This window comes from Hesperophylax consimilis, chromosome 5, assembly GCF_061612785.1.
Source record: "Hesperophylax consimilis isolate HC1 chromosome 5, BYU_Hcon_1.0, whole genome shotgun sequence".
NCBI classification, from domain to species: Eukaryota; Metazoa; Arthropoda; class Insecta; order Trichoptera; family Limnephilidae; genus Hesperophylax; species Hesperophylax consimilis.
The window spans coordinates 34,919,949-34,947,839 of NC_142840.1; the positions used below are offsets into that span (position 1 = coordinate 34,919,949).

The 27,891-nt window shown below is 31.7% G+C and overlaps 1 protein-coding gene across 1 annotated transcript in view; it reads right to left on the bottom strand.

Moving 5' to 3' along the window:
* Positions 1 to 27,891, bottom strand: part of rdgC (retinal degeneration C) — a 204,252-nt gene that overhangs the window by 134,299 nt on the left and 42,062 nt on the right. The window contains exons 4-5 of the mRNA XM_089631830.1: positions 19,665 to 19,832; positions 9,919 to 10,085 (exon numbers count right to left, since the gene is read on the bottom strand). Coding sequence (XP_089487956.1) covers positions 9,919 to 10,085; positions 19,665 to 19,832 — 335 coding nt within the window. The remainder of the gene's footprint in view (positions 1 to 9,918; positions 10,086 to 19,664; positions 19,833 to 27,891) is intronic.

Below are 27,891 nucleotides of genomic sequence, written 5' to 3' on the forward strand. Positions count from 1 at the left end.
CTTGGGGAGAAATAAATGCGAAAATATGCTAATTAACAGTCATTAACTTGGTTTTCTTAAATGTCGTTTTTTCAAACTACCCTGTATTTTATTTTAAATATACTGTATTTATATGTATCTATTACATACATATGTATTATATTTTATATATATATGTATTATATTTTATATATATATGTATTACAGTAAATTTATGTGTTACCATTGTAAATTTATAATCGGCTTATAACCTTTCTTTACATCTTTTTATTTTATTTTTACTTTTTTTTTAATTTTTCAACTCTCTTTCAAATTTTAAATATTAATTTCATCTAAATAAAAAGTAAAATTTCAATTTTATAAACTCATATGTCAATAATTTTTTACTATATTGCTATTTTTGTATTATCATATTTATTTATTTATTTATTTATTTATTTTCACATATACGGCACAACATGTGCCATTCACATACTAAATTACAGAGAATAGTACAGCAACATAAGGAATGCAACAATATAAATGTAAGTATAACGGTATAATCAGTAAATAGTAGTAAGGTTAAAAGTGTGAAAAAAAAGAGACATAAATAAAATATAAGTAGCAATCTGTAGTATAGTATTAAGTCAAAGTAAGACATTATATGTAATAATCTATAATAAAGTAGTATAAGCTAGAATGAAGTGCTTATAAAATGTCTGAAAGGCAATAAGAGTTTGTAAAAAATAAAATAAAAAATTAAGTAAGGTATAAACTATTAGAAAATGAAAAGAATAAAATATATACTATTATAATATGAAAAGGAAACAAAAGTAATAAATGGGAGAATCGCGTGTATAATAATAATGTGCGACACATGGAGTACTAGTAGTTTTTAATCTGAAGTACATAAACATTATGATGGTATGGTATTATTCGACAATTTTTGTTTTATGCATCTTTTATATGATAATAGACAATCGGCGTGATCGATGTTGGAATATTCATTGCCTAATCTGTGCAAGCGATGTATTATTGAATTTTGTTCTGCGTTAGTTCCAGTATTGTTGCAATAATAAGGTGACTTGAGTCTAGTTTGTCTACAGGGAACATGGTAGTTTATCAACGAAGTTAATTCAGGGGAGTCAAACCAGTGATTGATTATTTTAAATAAAAAAATTAGATCATTAAGTATTCTTCTATGTTTTAACGATAAGAGATGCATTAATTGTAATAATGAATCGTAATCAATGTCGTCAGAGGGAATTCCTAATTTGAAGTTAATTGTTCTGAGAAATTTATGTTGGATTCTTTCAATGGAGTTTGCATAGTTTTTGTAGGAAGGGTTCCATATAGACGAATTATATTCTAATTGACTTCTGACTAGAGTTGTATAAAGTAATTTTAATGTATGGATATTTTTGAAATCTTTAGATATTCTAGTAATGAAGCCCAACATTTTCATTGCTTTACTAGTAATGACATTTATGTGATTATTAAATGATAATTTACTATCAAAGATTATACCGAGGTCCCTTATTTCAGGTACAGATAATAAAATGTGGTTGTTCAGTGTATAACTATATTTGATGGGGTTTTTTATTCTGAAAAAACTCATAATTTGACATTTTTTAATATTAAGTGTAAGTTTGTTAATGGAACACCACTCTGCAAATTTTTTGAAATTGGATTGTAGGGACAAACAGTCATTGATATTTTTAATGATTTTAAATATTTTCATATCATCAGCAAATAATAATATGTGAACATCAGAGAAAATAGAAGTGACATCGTTTATAAACAGTATAAATAATATTGGTCCTAAGTGTGAACCCTGAGGCACACCGCTAGTGGCTTCGAATTCGTAAGACAAGTGTTCTTTGATACATACAGTCAGTATACGTTTTGATAAGTAATCCTTAATCCAGTGTAATAGTTTACCACTTATTCCAAGTTTTGACAATTTATTTATAAGGATTTTATGACAAACCTTGTCGAACGCTTTACTAAAATCCGTATAAATTGAGTCGACTTGTTGCCTGTTAGCGAGAGCACATGAGATAAAGTTTTCGTATAGTGTAAGATTAGTTAGAGTAGATCGGCCAGAGACAAAACCGTGTTGAAAAGAAGAAATATTAAATTTTACACAAGAACATATTTTATGAAGAATTAACTTTTCAAAAACTTTCGGTATCGACGATTGTATGCATATCGGTCTGTAATTTTCAACAAAAGACTTGTCTCCGCTTTTAAATATTGGAGTAAGAAAGCTGTTTTTCCATATTTGCGGGAACTTACCCGATGAAAGTGATTGTTTAAAGAGTAGGTATAGTGGGTAAGAGACGCTACCTGCACAGTTTTTAAGGAATATGGGGGGAATTTTATCTGGTCCTGAGCAACATTTGGGTTCCAGTAGTTTAATACAAGCCGCTATGTCTTTAATTTCAATATGAATCTGGGATAATTCTAAATTTATATCTGACTCGAAGTTTGGAATTGGTTCGTTAGGTATATCTGCTTCATACACATCTTTAAAAAAATCTGCAAATAAATTGACAATTTCATTAATTTTACAGGAAGTTTTCTGTTTATGGTGCATAGTTTCAGGTATTCCAAGATTATTGTTATTTAGTGATTTATAATACTTAAAAAAATGTTTTACATTATTTCCAATTGAAAGTTCAACATTATTAATATAATTCTTGTAACAAATGTTCGATAGTTTATTGCAATTTTTTCGTAGCATGCTGAAATTTGAATAATCAGAAATGTTTTTAGTATCTTTGTAAATTTTATGTGCTATCTTCTTTTCAATTACTAGGTTAATGAGGTCCTTGTTGAACCAGCTAGGAAAATTAGAGGATGATTTAAAGCTGATTGGGACAAAAGTTTTAATGGCTTTATACAAGTGGTCATAAAAGGCTTTAATATTTCCATCGAGGTCACCTCCCTCTAGTATAGACCAGTCAACGTTATATAGATAATCACGTATTGTGGCATAATTGGCTTTATTAAAGTTTGGATACTGGGTCTTAGTTTCAAGTTGGTATTTCATAGGGCTACATAATATAACAATGTCTAAAGGTGGGTGATGGGAGTCGGGTGCAAGAATCAAATCCAGTGACTCATCAACCTTAGTGGCCGTGTCAGTACAAAAAACAAGATCTAGTAATCTGTTATTGACATTTTTTACATTGTTTAATTGATTAAGGTTGAGGAAATCACATAAATTGACAATTTCTTTTTCTGTTTCGGATAAGTTTGAGTTTTGAGAATCAGTAGAATTATCGCAGGTGCCCCAGTGGATTTTGGGTAAATTGTAATCGCCGATGATAGTGATTTTACTATTTGGAAATTTGTACGACAATTGCTCTATATCCTCAAAATGACTTTTGTATACACTTATATCCGACGATGGCGGAATGTAAACACTGCCAATGATATTTTTTTGGTTTTTACCGTTTAATAAGATGTAAACTTGTTCCACATTACAGTTTTTGGTTTTCAGAAGTTTTGAGCAATGCACCTTGTTGACGGCTATCATGACGCCGCCGCCTCTAGACTTAGAGCTGGTATATTTGAATATTCTTTTAGTCTATTCTCCACGTTTATATTATTTAAAATACAAGTTAGCAACTTCTTATATCAACCAAGAAAACTTTTCATATTATTTATAAAGTGCAATAACTAAGTAAAAGTCAATACACTAGACTAAACATGAATCGCTTTTAATAAATATGCCCATTTCTGACTGTCCTAAAACAGGTAATCTCCTAGTTGGACAGCCAAAGATCACTGTAATATGTAATATGTCATGTTTTAAAAAAAATTAATAAATAAATAAATATATAAAGTTTACATAAACCTATTTACAATGATATAACCATTCATAATTCCTCTAACCACCCCATTTCCCACAAATATTCCGCTTTCCATTCTATGATCCATAGGAGGGTTACGGTCCCTTTAACAAACACCAACTACAAACTAGAATTTTCAAAAAAAAAAAATATCAACTAGGTTATCAGGTAAGTATGGTCAGTAACATTCTAAATACCGGTTATCAGGTAAGTATGGTCAATAACATTCTAAATAACTGTTGGCACTTAATTATGGTCTATAACATTCTAAATACCGGTTATCAGGTAAGTATGGTCAGTAACATTCTAAATAACGATTTTCAGGTAAGTATGGGCAGTAACATTCTAAATAACTGTTGGCACTTAATTATGGTCAGTAACATTCTAAATACCGGTTATCAGGTAAGCATGGTCGATAACATTCTAAATACCGCTTATCAGGTAAGTATGGTCAATAACATTCTAAATAACTGTTGGCACTTAATTATGGTCAATAACATTCTAAATACCGGTTATCAGGTAAGTATGGTCAGTAACATTCTAAATAACGGTTTTCAGGTAAGTATGGCCAGTGAAATTCAAAATAACGATTATCAGGTAAGCACGGTCAATAACGTTCTAAATGATCAGGTAAGTATGGTCAATAACATTCTAAATACCGGTTAACAGGTAAGTATGGTCAATAACATTCTAAATAACGGTTAGCAGGTAATTATTGTCGATAACATTCTAAATAACGGTTATCAGGATTCAAAAACAAATAGTGTCAATTTTTTTTATAATATAATAACATTTTTTGTTGTAAAATTAGAGGAACGACAGACATTTATCATTCGAATGAACACAGTTTAAATTAATTCACGTAAAATATTCACGTTTCAAACACAGAATCATGATTAAAATATAATATTTTTTATAACTACTGGAAGGTACCTACATTATCACTTTATCACATTATCTGCAAATATGAGTTCATTACGCAGTAATGTTTTGCATCACGCGCAACATAATAGACAACCGAAATTAGTACGTTTGAAGCATGGAAGCAGACACAATATGTAATAAATACAAGTATACTACAAAGTGAATGGTTAGGGTGCTCAAAAAGTACTGTTGCTAAAAATTTATTTGGAAATATTTATCATGGTGCACTAAATTTGGTCGAACACGAAAGAATCTATATAACAATTGTTGTCAGTGTGAGTGACATGAAAATGCTTTTAGCTTTAAGCCCGTACCATTTCGCGCTCCAGTTGGACAAAGAGCTAATGATTGCATATTGAAATTGACTAATGATATTATACACTAATGAACTCACTATGTATGATTGGACATGGACAATAAGCTATGGTGGATTTACATTGAAACAGGAGATTTTTAATAAATACACAGATAAAGCTTTGAAGTCAGCTTTGATCATTGCTATTATTATTATTATTATTCACTTACTAATAAACGAGTTTTAAATTTTACAAAACTATTAAACAACCATTTAACTAACATTAATGCTTATTTATCCACTGTGTAAACTAGAAAATAAATTGTTTATCGTTCGGATAAATTCAATATGAATTTAAAATAATAACGAGAACATTAAAAAAATCGGAAACGAGGACTTGAAACAATCCGTTAATTAGTATATAAAATATTTCTATTTTTTGAAACTGACAATTCATGGTGAAATTCCATACGTTTTTCCAATTTAATTTTACAGACCGTAACCGGTTTCAGCTCGTTAAAGCCATCTTCAGACTGATATATAAAAAAATGTGGAATGACATTGGGCATATATTTTTTTTGTTTACATAGACAAAAGGAAGCCCTGAGGAATATCTCCCTCAGGGCTTATGTCATATTTGGGGATGCTGTATGAAGGGTCTTTTAAAAGAAAGAAATTATTCATGCGTTCTTGGAAAAAATGCTTATGAGGTCTACAATCCATCAAATTCCAGAATGGTGTGGTGAATGAAATTTTCTAAAGAATTTATCTGGGCCACATTCTGTAGCATGATTCTGTGCGAATTTTTTTCTAACATTCTACGTTGCACGAGTAATCTCCCATTTTGAATGTCCCAAGAGTTAAATTAATCTCAGAGCTTCCCCAATGGGACTTAATGGTTCACCGGGCGCCTTCGTTGAGACATTACCATGATAATCTAATGTAAAGTGAATTCCTCCATGAATATTTCAGTAACAAAGCTTACATTCAGAGAGTAGGTATCGATTTTGTTGTTGACGTAACAGATTTGGTGGTTTCTTTTTGTCTTAAATTTTACCCTTTCATTATTTATAAAATATATATGAGTAATTACTTCTTAAAATTTTGCAAATTCACTTTGTGGCACAATTTTATTAATGAAATAAATTAAAACACTTTGTTTTTACCAAGATAATCTTATATTTTTTTAAATCAACATATTTCGAGAACGATGTTCTCTTCATCAGGACATTTGTACAATTTATGTCCTGATAAAGAGTACAATTTATGTACTGATGAAGAGAACATCGTTCTCGAAACATGTTGATTTAAAAAAAATAAAGATTATCGTGGTAAAAACTAACTAACTAACTAACTAACCATCACGCCGTTTCCCCGCAGGGGTAGGCAGAGAGGACGGACCGCCATACAACTCGGTCTTGGCACACACTTCTTAAAAACAAAGTGTTTTAATTTATTTCATCATATATAATTACTTTATTTCGTCTAAACAGAAGAGAAATAATGACAAATGGTATGCCTTCTGGGTTATATTTTATAACGCCTTTTATTTGACTCAACGATTCTGAAAAATATAAATTTTGTACGAATTCTAAGGATTGTGACTTGAAGGCAATCAACGAAGACAATCATTAAAAGTTGCGCTAAATCATTTTCAGACTTGGGTTAGAGAAAAATTCCTCTTATCACCGTAATTATGAGACTTAATTATAGTCTAATTTTACATTGATAAAAATAAAGTTGTTTAAAAAATGTACATCACATAATCATGACAAACTTGTAAAGAAATCTCAAAACCAAAAAAGATGGTTTTCTGACGATTTATGAAGTAAATATACACTACCAGTAGACCCGTGAAACATCACGCCATGTTATATTTGCAGGATTCGCAAAACTGAAAGTTTTTATAAAATATTTGCCTTTGCATAATTATTTTTCAAAAAAAAAAATTTCAATGTTATTAATAATAAAATGATTATTTTTTATGTTGACAAATTAGAGACGCTCAGAAATGTGCTTTCCAATGAACACCGTTAGTAAACTTAAAAAATCACCAAATGTCGTCAAAAATTTAAGCCAAAAAAATAATACACATTTCAAATTTAGAATTATTAATTACTTAATAAAAATTAAATAATTTTGTGATTACAGGTAAGATTACCTACTTCATCGCTTGTCGAAATAAGCAACATTCAGTTTTAATTTTTAAATTCTGAACAGATTTGTGTTCGTAAAATCTTCAATAATTTCACGCAGAATTTTTTAAAAAATAATTTTGCGAATTTAAAAAATTACATAAAAAATGAAAATTTGACACACCTATAAAAAGTGATTTAAAGTCATAAATAAACACACAAAGGCTAGTTAAATAGGTACGGGAGAAATTGGGGCATATATTTTACAATGACTGTTGTATAAAGATAGAAAATTCTGCACCCTTACACAAGTAGTTACTCTCTTATATACTTACATTTAACCATTCCTTATTCTGTGAAGTAAGAGCATGTTTGTACGTTTTGCATAATTCTATAAACGTTGTATCTTTTATCGAAACCTACGTATTTTGTGTTATATTCTGACACATAGTGCATCAAAGTGATCCATTTTGCTGACACTGCTTTTAACTCTGTATTACTTCGTAGGTGATCCACAAGCCTGTCACAGCATACATTTAAAATGTAGTTTGCTGACGTCAATGCAAACTTGATATCAAAGCATCCCTCGAAACAGACAAGCGATACGACCGTTATAATCTTTCCATTATTTTTAGCAATAATATATATTTTTCAATGATTTTTATCCTTAGGATTAAAGCTTTCTTTCAATAACTGGTAGGAGGAGGGACATGAAGTTTTATCATTGAATTATTGTAAAGTACGAAGTATTGTGGTTTAAATTAAGATTTTTTTCACAACGTGGTAGATTGGTGATTTCTAATTAATATGAATACAGCACAATAATCAACAACTGCTCCCAACTGCTTGGAGCCAGTGAGACTATGGCATCCACAATCGGGGCATATTGTGAGGCTGAAGGTAGTGTGGAGGGGGAGGAGATTGGAAAGAGGAAGGCTGCAAAAAAACCTGTATATTCAGATTCACCAGACATAGACAAAGCCATTTCAAGTAACATTTCAATCCGAAATTGTCTTAAACCAGGGCGATGCTGACAGTAACTTCCACTCTGGAACATGCCTTATATATACCTCATATAATTTAAAATGATTACATTGTGAAATAACACAAATCGATCGTATAAAGTAGGATTACTTGAAAACGACGGGATTAGAACCCGCAACCTCTGTATTTGCTAGTCGAGACCTTTACTCCTCGACCACGGAGGCCGTCTAAAATGATTAGTAATGAAGTTATACCATGCCAAAGGTAAATTATATTTTACCATAGAGATGGTAAAATATAATTTAATTTTGCAGTCCTTTCAGAACAATGAGGAAATTAATTTTTCTCCGCAATTAATTAATTTATTTAATCACTCCCAATTGATTGTTGCTCACACAAGTAGTTCTTAACTATATAATAATTCTTAACCTAACCTTTCCACAAACATTTAAGATTCCTATTTCAGTTTTTGGAGATAGTGACGTCAACCATTCCCGACCATTTGCTGTTTCTTGCTTCACTCTCCCTGGTAAATACTTAATACTTTCCGTCTTACTCTTAATAGTAGATAAAACGGAAGGATAAAAACAGGTTGGTAAAAAACATTACACATCGTACTGCGTACCTGTATTAGCAGTAATACTGCAGTATTTGTGGCTGACAGATCTTTAAACTGCCCGACCCCCAGGATTAGGGACGTATTACTATAGTATTAAGACGGAGATTGCGGACTTTGAAAGATCTTGATTTGACAAATAAAGATCAGTCGCGCAATGAAAATGTAAAAAAGCAGTATTACCCATCAGGGAAATATTTTAAATCAAAATATCGATTTACCAAAGCAAATACGAACGCATTATCAAATTGGCGAAAGACTGGGTCACGAATAACCTAACAATCGGGGGCGGCTCCAAGAGTCCAGAAGTGGAAGGTTAGTCGAAAAAAAAATAACGAATATTTTTAATTTTTTTATTTATTTATAGTGAATACCTCACAAGAGTCCCAACTGCTCCCGTCTGGAGCCAGTGAGACTATGGCATCCCCAATTGGGGGATGTTGTGAGGCTGAAGGTAAGTGGGGAAGGGAAAGAGGGAGGTGGGGAAGTACCTGGCTATTCAGATCTAGTCACTAAACACGGCTAAAGCCATTTGGAGCAACGTTCCAATTCTGAATGGTGGTCTTACACCAGGGAGATACTGGTAGTATCTTCCACTCTGGAACGTGCCGCAAATATACTATATATTATTTTAATTAATTAATTGTGAAATAACACAAATTAATCAAATAAAATTTATTTGCGCACGCCGGGTTCGAACCCGCGACCTTCGGAATGGCAGTCCAATGCGTTACCACTAGACTATGCCGGCTTATGAAAATATTTCGGGCTTATGAAAAAAAGATGAGTAGAAATAGTATGAAGAATGTTGCAAAAAGCATTGAAAATGGAAAATGCATTGAGAAAACCATTTAAAATGCAAAATGGAAAATACCCATTTTGCATTTCCATTTGAAATGGATTTATTTGAAATAAAGCACATCTCTACTAATAATTAATGTGAGCCTGATAGGTAATTGTGTTGTCTTGTATTGTTGTTTGATGTGTTAACCTACCCGATTGAACTAATATTACTAGTAGTCTACTATTTAGAAAAAAATTATCCAAATAAAACATAGCACATTGCTGCATTTTACAAATCAACAATACCGATGACTGGTTTGAATATCAGTAGATTTTTCTGATAATATTTATGAAATTTTCTACCTGGCATTCATGATGTGATCCTCGTGGTTTCCCCTGTTGAGGAAGACACCTCCTGGAAAGACGAGTAGGCAGGAAAGTAGGAGCAAAAGAACTTCCAGGCCCTTTTTACCCCTGTCCACAAAGTCTCCGTTGAATACGTACGGGTTCTCAGGAGATGGAAGGCCATTCTGTGGAAAATATAATCGTTTCTTTAAAGGTCAGGGAATATTTTGCATTACCAAAAATATATATTACATCATTTAATATGATTATACTAATAGATCTAAACGATACATAAAAAAGAACAAGAAACAGAAAAATAAAAACGTAATTGTTTAACTAACTTAAATTATTTTAACTTAAATTTATTTGTGTTCTTATATTATTTTAATTTTCATTTAATATTAACAATTTTGTATTTTTTGTAAATATTTTTAGCCCACGGATACTGGACCCTCAGTTTGTTGTTATAATTTTATGTTTAAGTGTAAACCTGTCATTAGATTTTATTTGTATTGTTTATAAGTTTATTATTCAAGGATGTAAAAAAATCTGTTTGTATTCCTAAATATATAAAATAAATTTGGAATGGAACACAGGATCTTTGTCTTACCGGGACGACGCCTCAACATACTTGGCCACTAAAATCTAATTATTGTACGTCATTTTTGTCGATTTCATATTTCAAATTCAGAAATAACAATATTTTATCTTCAAGTAATAATTTTTCTCATATTTTTGGCTGCTATCTTTTTGAATGATAAGAGTTATAACGAAATTATTTTTAACTTAGATATGGAATATGACATAAAATAATTAGGTTCCAATTGCCAAGTTTGTAGTAGACAGATCCTGAGTTCAATTCCAAGTTGAATATTACATATTTATATATATATATATAAATTTTAACAATTCCAATTTCAAAAAAGGTAAGCAGTACAAATTATTGAAAGTAAAAGTTGACTGAAATCACCCTTCGTTCTTGGTCAATTGCGATCAAATAATAATTCATATCTACAACTGATTATCGATGTATAATGTTGATGAATAATTAATGAAAGTCCTATTGATTAGAGCAATACTCAAATATAGCAACTCTACTTATGCGTAGCAAAAATTCCATCCCGATTTAAAAACTTTAGGTACATATTCAGCCATATACATTCATAATTTCAAAGTGTAACTTTATAAAAAGCCAAGAAATAAAATATATCTATATTTATTTATAAGTCGTAGTGTGGATTCAAAGTTATTGTATATTATTAACTAAAAAATCGTCGGAACGTGATAATCGACATTGCCAGAAAATAAGAATATAATTATGTATTTCCAATAGGTTGGCAATATGTTTTTGGTTATGTTGAACATCTCTCAATACTCAAACAACTAAATGAACATAGTTACTTATTAATAAAAGATACTCCAGAATAAGAGAGAATCCAGATCTGCATACACGATACCAATGCACGATCAAATGGCTTGCTTATCAACGTACAACCATAACATAATCTTTAGAGTCCAGCATCTACCATGGGAGATGAAGATGGGGAGTAAAAAGATAGAACGGGAATAGAAGGAATAAGGGGAATAGAAATTAGGACGAAAAGGGAAAAGTGACTGCAGAGCAGACTCTGGCCCATGCATGCAGATTGCAGATTTAGCCCGTGTCCCGATGCTTTCGGAGTATAATCACGAACGGGACGACTGCAAACTGCAAACAGGATTAAAGGATTGAAGTTCCTAGTTTAGAGGACTCACGAAGTAAATTATTTGTTTGCGCGGTGTCTCAGCCATCCGTCTGTTATTACGTTACGATGTGATGCTGTCATACTGATTGTGTTATATTCTGAGTTGTATGAAAGTTACTTAGATTAGTTTTACTGTGTTGGACTCCGAAGTTTGTTTCATAACTATAAAATATGTTGATTAAACTGGATATTGAATTAGAGCACTTTCTTTAATTTTTAGTTTCTATAAATGTAGATATTTGTAATGAAGGATTTTGTTTCACGATAGATGATAAAACAAATGAATTGTAAATTAGCGAGAAGTACCTAAATAATTGAGTAGAAAGCAGTGGGCTGTGCAGATCACGATCTATGGAGCGTTGAAATATCAATTGAACTGAAAAACTAAAGCAGTCCGCCATATTGTTTGGTCAATAACATAAATTATTTTCAATTAAGATTGTTAAAAATTCTGGTAAAGAAAACATAAGGCTAGTACAAATTGCAACACAAAAAATCTCATAGAAAACGAGTCACTTTTTGTTCTGATCTCGGGTCAGTTTCAATATTTCTACCGCAATTATTACAACTATGGTATATTGATGACCTCGGTGTGATTTGAACACGCAGTCCTCCATGGAACTTACTTGTGGCATGTGTATTTTGACGTCTATCCAAGTAAAAACCAACTATTTACCACTGGGCAATAAAACTTACATTATATATTCTAATAATTGTAGTAGAAATTCGAAAAAATCACATATTATTTGAATTAAATGAAACGTATTACAATTCTTATCGCAGCCGGTAATAAAGTCCTTGATAATGGTCTATAAAAATGTTTACTGTAAAAATATCCACAGTTACCTGCCGAAATGTTCCTAGTTAATAGTCGCAAGGAAAAACTCAATAGATAATACAATAAAAATAAACAAATTCATTAAGACGTTTGGTTAGGTTAGGAACATTTCGGCAAGGAACATTATTACTGGAAAAAATTTGACCGGGAACATTGTTACCAGGAACATTGTTAACTAGAAAGGTAAAAAAGTCAGGTAAAGGAAAGGTTACTCTCCAGTGGCTTGCAGTCCATAATCTAATTTAATCAACGGCCATGTATCGAACAGTTAGATTCTGTCACAGATCAAAATATTTGTGCCGGATTTTCACACTCGTATTGTCAATTGTCAAGAGGGTCGTTCAAATCTGTATTTGAATTCACTTGTGGAGAATCCGTTAACTGAGTACGTTTGATGAAAACTTGGACGCATTATTAAACCTACAATTTTTTTGGCACTGATTTATTTTTATTGCCGAAAAAAATTGTACAAAATTACGTAGAGGACAATAGTTACAAAGTAGTAGAAGATAGAGGGAGAGAATCAAAAAATATATCGGTATTAAAAAAGGTTGGTGTGGCGAGTCCTTTTAGATGGGATGTTTAAATTTATTTGGGATAGAAGTTCTGGGCAGTCTATTTCGTTGTGTATTATTTTATGGCTTGATACTAAATATATCCACATTTATAACAAAAACATAACCTTAATAAATGTATATTTATATAATTATTTGCTGAATAATTGCTTGGCTGATTTATTTAAGAAACAATGTTATTGATAAAAGTTGCTTCGAAGGGATTGGTTCATGTTTCCCAATAGTGAAAAGTGTTTTCCATGACGAAATCGACCTTCACAAAATACTAAAAAACGATTTCTTGTAACGCCGTATTACCTATCCATAAATTCCCTTTGATTTGTTTCCTATGATAGGGCTAAAGTTTTATCAGATTTTACTACTAGTTCTATTCATAATGTCAGATTCAACAATGCCAGCCAAAATAAACTCAGACAGTAATACGTAACAACACCAGTCGCTTTCACCTGAAACTAAAATAATCGTGGTAAAAATAGCCGAGACCGAAATAGAATCAAATATGCATTATTACCTTCGTGATATGAACCAGTAAACGTTCCGCACCTCTTCCCCAATCACCGCTATACGTGTTTCTTCATACTTCATTTAGAAAGAAACTTTTCTTAGGGCACTAAATGTTTAGCGTAGTTTCGAAGCTTTCACGATGAAGGAAAATCGTCAACAATAATACTTATGTTTGTAATAAAATAAAGTTTAAATGAAATTGTTCGCTTATTTTTTGGCGTATTGGGTGAAATGTGGAATAAAACACTTACAATTGACATTGGAAATTGTAATGTAATAAAATTTTTTCATCTATTTTGAGTTGAGGCTCTCAAACAATTCTTCATCGTCGCTTTAAATTAAATTATGGTTATACTATCTTGAAGTCTCAACTGTAAATAATATTTAGTTTGTAATAATTTGTTTTGATGTTAAAAAGAAAGGTTAGTGATATTTTAAGTCATATGTCAAATGGGAAGCGTGTATTGATACCACACAGCATCTCCAAAGATGACGTATGGAAATTATTTTCTTCAGCGCCAAAAAAAATAAAATGCCAAACAAATAAGCACGAACGGTGTTTTAAAGAGCTTATTTCTCAATATTTATTTATTTTTAAGTACATGTTACATGATTAATATATTTATTTATAGAAGATACATTAGAGCACCATACTAGGCAGCTGCCTGTTTCATGGTGCCCAATGGAGGAATTTAAGTCTAGTGTAAACATATTTTGGTAGAATTATAAAAAAAATTCAAAATTGTTAAAAAAAATGTTTTCAATAAAATAAACACAAATGTATAAAGTAGTACACATATGTACATTCATACTTACACATGCACACGCAAGTATATATACATACATACAATGCATATATGCATATACATATACTTACATATACAAAACATACATATACTTACATACATGTATCTTATTCCTCACACATGTAAACAATATATACACCTTTATCTGAGTACGAGAAGCAGGTTACCGACACTATCCCACTCACTCATCAAGAAATCCCCAAGCGCCTTCCTGAAACTGTTGTATTTGGTAATTGACTTTATTTCTATTGGTAAATTGTTGAAGATTTTAGGAGCAAGAAAATTAAATTGTGACTGCGCCATTGAGGTTCTTGTTGTTGGAATAGTATAGTTGGATTGGTTGGAATATCTTGTGTTATAGGTTGATTCAAAAATGTTTTTTTTTCGTATGTTTGAATTTGTAGTAGGAGGATAAGTGTTTGATGTATAGGGATTTTATATTGAGTACTTTGAAGTCCTTAAATAAGTCCTTCGTGGGGTGAATGTAGTGTAATTTTTCGCTAATAAACAATTATATAATGTTAATTAAGTGTTAATCTCAAGTGACCTACCAGGTAAGTATTGTATTGTATATTATCTCCATAAATAGTTAAGTAATAACGTAAATCACTGTAGAGATGTATTATAAGTTTGTACAGCACCCTTGAGGTGATTTTGCACAAAAACGGCGCTATACAAGTCATCCAATTATTATTATTATTATTACATTGTAGATTATCCTCATAATCAATTTTTGAGCTTTAATTAATTCATATTAATTCACTTATGTCAGCATTTATAAAAATACTAGACTTTATGGAAATTAAATTCATGTTTGACGAATAAATACATAATATTTGTGTCTTTTACACGCATCCGAATATTTTACTCGGTATTTAGTAGTATTTTGGTTTATTTTTGTAGAAAAAGCCTTCAATTAGAGAGGTCAGGGTCAGTTTACGTCAAATAAAGTTCAGCGAGGGTGAGAAAATCGTTTCTTTTGGCAGGATATCTCGGGAATCTGAGGACTCGTCCAATAAATAAGACTTCGTAACGCGTAACGATCTCTGTTTTGAACAATTGTATAAAACATACGGTCATTGCAGATAAAATAAACACTTTCGATTAAACTGCTTAATCTTCACTTTAGTTGCAAAAGGTTTTAACTAAAATTCTTTTAAAAAATTACCATTGATTGCAAACCCATTTATTTGGTCAGTTTATAGGCAAAATAACTTTTAGAGCCATTTAGGTTTTATTTCCGTACATACTTGTATGACGAGGTTTATAAAGTTTTTTATGTATTTTACAAGGTTCGAATATCAGTTTGCACCTTTTGCAATTAAAATTTAGTTTGTATCTGACAGTTTTGTTAGTGTAGTTCGTCATTTTGGTTCGAATGGTTACGTCTTACCATGTTCTGAAAGTGTCAAAGCTTACAAATACGATTTCTCATAATCTATTTAACATTTTCTGATTTTGAGATTCAATATTCAGTCTTATCTTGCAATGGCATTAGGGAACGATAGTTAGAACCTAATTCAATGAATTATTATGCCCTAGTTGGTTGGTTTGTTTAAGTGGTAAGTTTGTATCCTTTATACATTTTAAACAACCTGTCTTTGGTATGATCTTCTTCTTGAACGATGTAATCAATAATTGTTTAAAATACACAATTTAGACGCAGAATTCAAATTTAGGATAAAAATATTTATTCTCTTATCACGAAAGGTAAAGTACAGGGATTTTTGTGAATAAATATTGTATTAAGCCGTATTTTATTTATTTTAACAGGAAATAGAACGGGAATATTCTAATACAATTTTTTTATTTTCTTTTTTTATTATTATTTATACCCGCTAAACTGCTCAAGCAGTTTGTCAGCAAGTCAGTTTAACATAATATATTATCAAAGCATACAAAAAGCGAGAAATCACAATATTTAAAATAGATACAGAAAAATTTAAATAAGAACTTAAATAATCACAAAAACAGAGCCATATATAAAAAAAGAAACAATAGAATAACTTTTAACTTACTACAATACAAAATAATAAAATACAAAGACAGTCAGTTGTAACACAGGCAAATTACTCATATTCATATATATATATATATATATATATGCATAAGATAATAAACAATATCAGTATAAAAAAGCTTGATCTATTAACCATATTTTAATTTTATTTTTTAATTTGGGGGTGCAATTTGATTGAATTTTTATGTCTATTGGAATCTTATTAAATATGGTAGGCACAAGATAAGAGAAAGTCCGCTGTCCGTATTTATTTATAATTTTCGGAATGGACATACCTTCATTTCTATTGAATCTTGTGTCAATTGAATTATTTTTTAGTATATACTTAATGAGTTACAAGAATAAAACTGGGGGAGTGGTCGTCTAAAACCCACACTAATGCAATATGATTTTTTTTAAAATTTTAATAAAGAAAGACAAACATTCCCGGGTCACAAATAACCTGACAATATTTGAAAATCTCCTACTACCACCACAGTAAGCTTAAAATATTGCTTGTGTTGTGATGGAGGACATAGCCAGCCGAGGAATTGAACACACTACGCCTGGGTGGTACCCAAACGCGATGTCAACTCGGCCACCGACCGGTCTGAAAATATATATATTTTCAGAATCCAACATTAAAAATAAGTTTAAAATATAAAAGTGGTTTCGTTATATTCCGGAAAATTACTGGAGTCGGTCCTACGTATGAAGTGCTTTCTTTATTGATGGCTTTTACTGTTTCTTCTAACAATTAAGATATAATATTAACGTACGGTAATGGCGTGCCAGTTAACAATTAACACTAACGATTGGTCAATTCATTAAAAACTACAATCTCGCTAGAGAGACGTTTTTTGAGGCTATAAATATTGTTTTTTTGCAAATTAGTGACTTATTGGCCCGCCCCAAAAAACGAGCTAGTTTTTTTTTACAAAAAAACTAAAATATACCGCACAAAAGTCCCAACTGCTCTCAATCGTATGGAGCCAGTGAGACTATGGAATCCTTAATTGGGGTATTTTTTGAGACTTAATGTAGCAGGAAGGGGAAAATAGGAGAGTACCAGGCTATTCAGATCTTGTCTCCAAACATGGTTAAAGCCATTTCAAACCATGTTTCAATTCTGAATGGTGGTCTATATAACGTACCGCAAGTATACTATATATTAATTTAAATTAATAAATTGTGAAATAACACAAATGAATTAATTAAAATTTTATTGAATATGCCGGGGTCGGAACATCGACCACTCGGACCTCGACCAAAATCGGACACTCGACCACGGAGGCCTTCGTATTTAGAAATAAATACTTAAATAAACCACTCACGTCTCTATTTAAACGACTATTCCTTTTTAAAACATTCTTTGGGCCGGTACGTACCTACCATTACATCAATTATTTCGATTTGACAGCTCGTAGTAAAAACCACAAACAAGCGAATTCTGCCGGGATAAAAAGGTACTATCCAACACGGCAACCATCTTGTACCGGAACCGGAATATAACAAACAAATTTAAAGAGAGATGAAATGCTAAGTGGTCTAGTTAAAAAAGAACTTCGCTACGCTCTGTTAATTGAATCAGGTATAGTCAAAATGCCATAAATGTTTATTTTATATTGCGATATTCCCTAAATAAACAAGTTTGTGAAATGGCTTTATATTAACTTAAATGTCTAATTTTCTTATTAAAAAAAAATTGTTATTCATTCCAGAGAATAAGAACAAAAATATTTAAATTTGGAAAAAAAATCTCTTTAATAGAATTAAATAACGGTCATCGAGAAAGGAATAAAACGAATACATTACAAAAATGCCTCATTTTACCCTCGTACAAAAAATAGTGTGTTTTGGTCAAGAAATAAATTCAGCGATTGCGAAGGGATAAAATATGGCAGACGTGAAATAATTAATCTCGGTACCGCCACTGGAAACTGTGCGTTGTTTATCACGTTGAAATACTGTGGGCATTATTTAAGTTATTGTTTGCAAAGGATATTTAGGTGTAATCTCCCTGAACGATTAATATCCCAAAATGCTGACAATTGGTCGAGCTTATTAGAATTTATATGCACGGAATAAGCAAAATAATTATAATTTCAACAAAAATAGTTTTTTTTATGAAACGATTTAACACCTGATAAGTCTAGTGGTAAGACTCTCGACTAGCAAGCCAAAGGTCGCGGGCTCAATCCATTTTATTTGATATATTTGTAATATTTCAGAATTTATGCATTAAAAAAAAATATGGTCTACTTGCAGCACGTTCCAGAGTGGAAGATACTCTCAGTATCGCCCTGGTGTAAGACCACCATTCATAATTGAAAGATTGCTTTAAAAGGCTTTAGCCATGTTTGGTGCCCAGATCTGAAAAGCCAGGTAATCCCTCACCTTCCACTTCTCCATCTTTTTCCTTTCTCCACAACTTCCAGGCTCACAACATACCCCAATTGGGTATACTATAGTCTTACTGGCTCCAGACGGTTGGGAGCAGTTGGGTCTCTTGTTCGGTTTTCGTATAAAATATAAAAATAAAATAAAATGAAATAAATAACTTTGCTACATTTTTAAGGTAAATTAATGTTTATAAGACAAGGTTTTTATGCATAACACAAAGAACAACTTTTTTTTCTCGGGAGACTTTTTTCAATTTTTACGATTGTTTCAGGATAATAATTATTGCTTATAATATTTTTGTAAATAACATTGTTTTCATCACTATTTAATCAAAATAATCGTCATTTTTCAAAACCAATGTACCCAGAGTTTTTAATTTATTTATATTAAAATAATGGCAATTAATTAATGTAAAAATTAATTAATGTAAAAATTAATAAATGTAAAAATTAATAAATGTAAAAATTAATCAATTTAAAAATTAATTAATGTAAAAATTAATCAATTTAAAATGATGTAAATTTTCAATTATTGAAGACTTACTAAATAATTCAAACATCTTAATGCGTCATATTTGCACTGAATCAAGAAGGTTTATCGGGTATTTTAGGGCTCCAACCCAGAAGTGGCTCTCAACTTCAATTGTTTGACGAACCTAAGACATGTAAAGCCTTAGCAGCTGGTCACTATTGAAGAGACTGCTATCCCTATAGAAGACGTCCAAGTTCTTAAAAGCCAGATTTACTCGGGCTTCTATGGAGCTCCAATTCTTAACCAGGTCTGATCTAACTCAAAACATTTCAATGGAGGCTTTTTGGGAGGGTGCTCCCACGAAATTGCGTCACACGGTCAAATATTCTTAAATTTTACATCTTACTGTATTAGAAGCCTTACCTTATGGAACACGACGAGGAGGTCATCCAGTTTGCCGTGCAGGTCCCCGCAGATGGTGACCTGCTTGGATATAGCTGTGGAAGCCTGGTTAAGGTTGGGTAGTCGCTTTAGTTTGGCGATGGCCTCCTTAAGTATACCGGCCACGTAGCGCGCGTGCAGGCGGTGCTGCTGGGAAACAGAAAGCAAAAATCATTAACACATCATGAATACCAAGGCAATATAACAATTTACATATTATAGTATTGGTGCATTCCGGAAGATGACACTAGTTCATTTGACGGAGATAGCCGAATACTATCGAGTACCTAGCGAATACTGATCGAGCAGCCACTCGCTAGACCGGCTGCGTTCAGAAATGGCATGATGCTCGATTCTTGACTAAGTCATTCCACTCGAACAACGAGTGATTAGACCCACTCGTTGTTCGAGTAGAATGAATTTTTGAAATTTTGGTGCATGTAAGTATGTACCTTTGACGAGACTCAAAAATAATAACGTCGACCAACGTATGTATTTTCGACGGTGATTGTGAGAATCGATAATCAGAAGCTCTCTAACTGCAAAATAAGGCAGTCGCTCGTAGTGCTAATATCTTTGGTTGTATCGTTATATTAAATAAATACTTATGGTAATCGGAACTACGTGTATAATTGATATCATCAATAAAATTTTAAGACAATCCTGTACTCTCACACAACAGAAGAACATTATAAATATACATTTTTAAATTATTTGTTACATTGTTGTATGAACCAGTGAAGGTTCTGCAAAAGTTTAATTATATACCTATATAAAAAAAACATAAATTGTTAAAGAAAAAGAAAAACTTAAGAAATAAACTTACCTTAAGAGTATATATTAATATTAATAATGAAATTAAACTGTTTAAAAATATAGTAAACAAAATATTGAGAGAAGAATGACATAATTAAAATGAGAAAAGCACCACATAGTGTAACAATGACACTCTAATAAAAACTCAATAAGTTTTAAATTCCTGCTCCACAACCCGCCAGTTTTAGCAATAAAAAAACATCGCCAAAAAGCGAGTTTCATTTTATTTGGTTCTGGCACATATATAACACTGTTTTTTGATAATTTTCTATAAAACTTATTTTGTCACATTATACAATAAAACCAAAATCAAAAAGGGATTTGTAAGTAGAATATTTGGAACTTTAACGAAGTTTTCATAGGCCTGATACTTTATTTTTTCCTGGGCTTTAGAATACTTGACTTTTTTTTACTTTTTTGGGATAAGCAATTGAAAGATAACAAAACAATATAATGGGTATTCCAAAAAAAAAATACGTCCATAAATTTATTTTTATTTTTATAAACTTTAATTTTTATAAATTATAACCCGATAGTATTATAGTATTCAGATAACTTGCTGGTTTGATCACGAGTTTCTAATGTAAAAAATAACGTTAAATATAGATGTTTCAATTAGGTACCTATATAGCCAGTGTTGAGTGTTTAGAAAACATTGTTCGTTGAGAAAAAGTAAAATTGTAGTAATTGTGAACATATTAAAATAAGGTAAGACATTATCGTGATTAATTGTAGAGTTATTATGCCATGTTGCGTTTCCTTCTTTAACCGGCTATTACTTTGGATTTGTTCCTGAAGTTCTGGGAAGACTCAAAACGCATCGAGCACAATAAGGGAGCTATTGAAATCCACAAAAACGTAAATCGAGAGGCGATGGGGCTAACTATTATACTGATGTACCGGCACTTAGAGGATTAACGCACCAAAAAGGTTCTACATACAATAACACAACTCATTACAGTCTACATAATATCTTCCTTGAAGATGGGCTCTGTAAAGCTATCCAAATGTGGGCTAAAGAACGAGGAAGCGCAACACAGCTTAATAACCCGAAAATTGTGTTACTATGCCGTGGGGAGGGGAAGGAGCTTGGAATGTTGAAAGTAGGAAGTACCTAGCTATTCAGATCTGTTCACCAACACATCTAAAACCATTTCAAACAACGTTTCAATACTGAATGGTGATCTTAAACCACGACGATACTGAGAGTATCTTCCACTCTTGTAAATAAATATCTGAAGAAAAAACACATACGAAAATAAAATAGAAGAAAAACGCCGTGTGATTGTTCCAATTCGTGCACACACTTGAAGATCAGTAAAATGTTCGTATTTTTATGGTTTTTTGAAGAGAATTTAAGCCATTCCATTCGGAAACTGAGGTCATTTCAACAATTTTGTGATAAAATGTTGATGGCCCTGCAGTTATGGATCTGTTACAATGTTGAATCCACTACAATAATACAAAATTGTATACCGTAACTACCTACTTCTGCTACTTTGTACTTGTAAAATGTCACGTTGCCATTGCACCATCACCTCCAACGAATATTCTAATAAAATTGTAATTTTAAGTTGTATTCATTGTTATCACCCTTCGCTAATAAAATCTCACGTACGTAACAGTTTTAAAAATAAATTTTCAATTCGGTTATTTCACGAAATCGCAAATCGAGATCTTAATTCTTATGAACATACTTAAATATTTCAATAAAATTTACCGATTGACCGATTGCTCGTTTTCAATATACTGTGAAATCGTAAAATAGAATTACCGCATACGAGAAACTATTTTTCTGTTGTGTTTATGCCAATTTTGTGACCATAAGTTCCACAAATTTACTTATGAGTATTTAATTTTTTCGCAAATGGGAATAGTTCGCAGACCAATTTATTTATTTTTACTGGTAAAATAGCACACACAAATTTCTTATTATACTTACAAATAGTTTGCCTAGTATTTTTATTACTTTACAATTCATTTCGTCAGTATACGTGTATGGTAGAAATTTTCGTATTTAAGTGCTATATTTTATGACTAACTGTATTCTGCTACGCGTTGCTTTGGTTCAATCTGTTTGTACAGATAGAGAAACAATGGCGCGTTTTACTTTTAACTGCAATAGATGAAGCTGTTTTTTTTTTTAAAACATGTTTTCATCTGTTATTGGTAACATCTATATAATATACAAACACACTATTATTCGAATGCAATGTTGTGTCAACGTTTCAAAGTAATCAGTGAAAAACGTTTTGAGATTTAGGCTGGCCGCATACATACGTTTTCCGTATTCGATTTCCGAATTCGTTTTCCGTATTTGGAATTCCGTGAGACTAGCGCAAACGTTCGTTTTTCTTCATTCGGAATGAATAAACGTCAGTACCAGTGTTGCCAACAAGGGCGATATATCGCCATTTAGGCTACTCAGAGCGAGAATTGGCGCCGACACCCCCCCCCCCCCCCACGAAATTTTTATTTTCATGTAAAAACATCAATTTTAAACATGTCCCACCTAACAGCAAATTCGGCTACTTTACGCTACCTTATGTATGAGAAACGGCGATATTAGGTCAAGATCCGTTGGCAACACTGAATTACGAACGGAAATTTCCGTACGTTTGCGTCGGCACAAACAAACTGTATGCAATAGCTGCGTTCCACATGACGTCATTAGGTTTTTTCCATTCGGTTTCTCCGAACGCGCCGGCTCGCATTCGGAACGTGCGTAAGGAATTTGTTCCATTCGGAACTAAAACGAACGTGTGCGGCAGTTAATGTATTTTCTACTGATTCCGTGCATTCGGATGTCCGAATACGGAAAACGAATTCGGAAATCGAATACGAAAAACGTATGTATGCGGCCAGCCTTAAGATTTTGAACAAACGAACATTTACTTTTTTTATTTACATATGTGGATTTCTACTTTTTTGTACTATGAGATTAGGCAATAGTGATATGTATATATATATATATATATATGGTAACTCGCTGAAGTTTCCGAGTTGCAAGTTCTTAGGCAGTTATTTTACTCTTATTTTTAATTGGGTGCAAAACTTCATTAAGAAATATATTTTAAAACTGCTGAAAGAGGTGCGAAAAGTGGATGGGATTTATTTTTCGAAACCACATGTGAACAGTGACCTTTCTTTTTTGAGGGAAGCCAAGAAGCAAAATTTCATCAATCTGTGCATTTTTTTAATTTTTTTATATATTATAAATTTTTTAAAGATACAAGATTTATGCAGTCCCACAAAGCTGTCACACATGACGGCTTGTCTGTAGGTTCTACAAATAATATATATAAACATGTTTAATACATGTATGACACAAAATTATACAATAAACAATATCACAAAATAATATATATCAAATTACCTACCTATATACAAATTATTTAGGCAGGTACTTTGAGATGTTCAGGAATACATCAATAATTAAGTTCAGAGATACATTGATTCGTCGCTTATTAGCCAACGCTTAGTGTTTTTGGGGCAGGGTCTCTCATTATTCTGAGGTTTAAAAGAATTATTAAATTTATTGAAAATCTCTGGTATTAAATATTTAAGCGTTCGGCTTCCATACTTATTTGTTACTCTTGGAATAATGAGGCCCTTATTTTCAGTGAATCTTGTTGTGTGATTATGCACCGGTTGCTTTTTATATTTGCTATCTCCCTCATTATCCATTATAATAATGTACCAAAGAAGACCCTTTATTGGAAGTAGGCCCTCAGAACCATACAGTAGTTTTAGATTACTTCTTTGTCTGTAGATATTCGGTGGTACAATTTTTTTTATTATAGCAATTTGTAAGTTTTGTATATATTTAATATAAATATTGCTTGAGTGCCCCCAAGTTCGTATGCCATATCTGAGTATGGATTCGACCATAGAAAAATAAATTATTTTATTTATTTTATTTTTTAATTATTTTCAGATGAACAAAACTGTAGATCGAGTTGAATTAGTTGAATTGATAGCTTTCATGTTAAACTTTTTATGTTAAGACGATTTTAATAAATCAGAAATACTCATTTTTCTCCCTGCACAAACGCACAACGATGCCCGCCCGCTACAGAACAATATCTAATCACGGTGACCGGATAAATCATAAAAATGATAATTCATCACATCTTTAAAAAGTTATATAAAGTCATGGAAAGTGATGAAACAAAAACTTTATTAACTGGGTTAAGTAGGTTAGGTAAGGTTAGGTTTAATTTTTTTTTCATCGTTTTTAATGACTTTTTATCACATCTTAAAGGTGTTTTGAATAGTCACGGTGTTGAGTTATCATGGAACCCTAATAACAACTTATACTTAAAATCTGTTTTCTTATAGTCATGTCGATGTCAGCTTTAATACGCCGATATCAGACACCCAATACCTAAACCTACACCAAAACATGTGAAAAGCTTACTCACTGCATTACGTCTCTTTTTATGGTTTGATTCACTATAAAATTCGACCTACTGTCGAATTTGGCAGCCATCTCTGGTCCGGTGCCCCAAAATACCTGAAAAAAACCCTTGACTCTGTGCAGAAACGGGCGGTCGGCTTGATAGATTCCCCAATCTTAACAAACGGACTGCAATCTTTAGAGCACAGGCGTCAGGTAGGTATGCTGTCCTTGTTCTATCGGTATTACAATGGAAGATGCTCTGAGGAACTAGCGTCATTGATCCCTTCAGCACCGGTGCGTAGTCGGGATACACGCCAAACGCGTGCCCAACATTTGTACACGGTTGACATTTGTCACATGAGAACGGGTCGCTTCTACGATTCGTTCTTAAGTTCAACAGCTCGGCTGTGGAACGAGCTGCCGGCCTCTGTGTTTCCTCCCTCCTACAACATGGGACTCTTCAAGACCCATGTTCACTCCTTCCTCTCCACAAAAAGACCCTCCACACAGCATCCCATAATATGACATAGGCCCTGAGGGAAATTATTTTCTTCGGGGCTTCCTGTGTGAAGTTAATATAAAGTTAATATAAATGAATGTATTTGAATGTACAGTTAGCGCTTCAAAAAAACTTACATTGGCAAAATCTAAGGTGTCTAAGGTCACCTAATTCCCACACCAGATTTCGATTGAGTCCGAGATGCCACAATGCAAATATTGCACAAACAATTACAATAATACATAATTTACCAGCGAAATTGTTTTTAGTTATTACGAAAGTAAAACGATAATGCTGTATACATTATGGTAAATCATTAAAACAAATATCATATTGAGTTAAAGTTTATCATTTCCCCACAACTCTATAAGTTTGAAAATTTAATGCATAAATTTAAGGTTATTACATATTATTTTTACTTCATTTTAGTATTTAAAACAGGTGTCACTTCAGATCTGTTTAGTCTAACTTTTCGAGCTTGACTTCTGAACGTATTTAAATCTGAGACTCGACATACTACTCTCAGGAACTAGAGTTGAGCCTTGTAAGCAGTAAGCACGGTAAGCCGGGTCAGCAACAAAGGCTTTTATTTTTATTACGTAAGTCCTTTAAGCCAGCTCAATATCCCCTTTCAGTCTGTCTACTCGAATCCTTTACTATTATAGGAATACTTACTATGTCTTTAGAGGCACTGAACTACGGTGTACAAAGATTGGATCAGCGCCAACTTTTACTGTTGTTTGATATTAATATAAACAACCAATCTTATTCGATTGTTGTGAATCACAATATAGTATTAATAAAATTGCACCTATAAGTACAACGTTACCCAGCAATAAATTACAATTTTAGAGGAAAGAGATTATCAGAAGTAAATGAATAGAGGACACAAATCTAAACACTGAAAATATGAAAAATAATAGGTATAACGATTGTAACTTCTGAATCTTTTTTTACACTAGTAGGAGTATTAAAATTTCTAAAGAAGAAGCATCTAAGGTGTTTGAGTACAAAAAAAATTTTTAAATTGCTAATAATATTTCGGAAAAATTATTCATTTGACATAAATAAATTGTGCAAATTATATTATCTAAATACAATTAGATGAAATATACATTTTATAATTTAGAAATGTATTAATAATCAATGAAATATTTTAAATTCCCAGATGTATTTTTTTATATCAATTACCTACATTAAAAACATTTTCGTTATTTAGGTATCTTAGTTTCTTCTTGATTTTGTTTAATTTCTTAAAGTCTTTGTTATCTATAATCAACAATTTATCATTTTATAATAAATCAATGTTTAATTCAATGTTTTTAAACTTAAACGAAAGATTGACATTGCTGAAATACAAACAACCTGACAATAAATTGTTTTTTTTTTCAATGCTTTTGTCGTGATGGAGGACCTAGCTAACTGAGGAATTGAACTAGCAGCGCCTGGGTGGGACACATATGCGATGCCAGTTCAGCCACTGACCGGTCTATTTAATTTATTTATAGGTTTTTTTTTAAATAATCAATTTTTACAATAATAACTGCTTATTTACCTAACATCACTGCTGAATGTCATTTTTTATCTATAGGTACTTATTTGTCTATTTTTATGTCTTAATTTTCAGTAAACTTCGAAGAAACCATTGGTTTTGAAATATGTTGATAATTTTGATTAAAAAAAGTGGTTTCAAACAAGATGAGTTATTTTCATACAATTTTAAATGATGTAACAATATAAAGTTATTAAATTATTGAAGAAGTATAAATAATAATGCAAATATAATAACTAACAAAAAAATCAAAACTGTTTTCAATTGTAATACCAAAGGGAAAGTAAAAAATCGCATTGAAATTCTTATATTTGATTTTCCGCCAATTTAAAATAAAAACACATTAACTCAATAAATTTGGCCTTCAGGGCGGTAATCGCGAAACAAATCATTCTAACGGGAACTTATTAGACGCATTTAAAAAGTAATAAATATGTCAAACCTTATCAAAATCACGCATTATTTTTGTGATTTTCGTGGCAAAGCACACTAACATAACAGTATACAATGTGGGAAAGGATATCGTTAAAAGGCATATTAGAAAATAGCTTTTTACGATACAGTAAATATTGACAGAATTTGGTGAAAAGTCAATGTTTTCAGAGGAAAGAGAACTTGCAACAGTTTTTGATATAATGAAAGTTTATCATTAAGATACAAATTTAAATATTTGAATGCATCGCTTTATTTTGGATTAGATAGTTTAGAACACAGCCATGCCTCCTTTTCAGTGTACATATACTTTTATTTAGGTACATAGCAGACGAAATTTTTTACTTATCGCTATAAAACCTAATAACTAACCTAATAGCATAATTCGCATTGAAAATTGTGTGATTCTATAAGTTAGCTAGTGTGTTTAGAAAACACGTATTAATTTAATTTTGAATGTAAAAGCCTCCGTGGTCGATATGTAAGGCTCTTGACAGCGAGCAGGAGT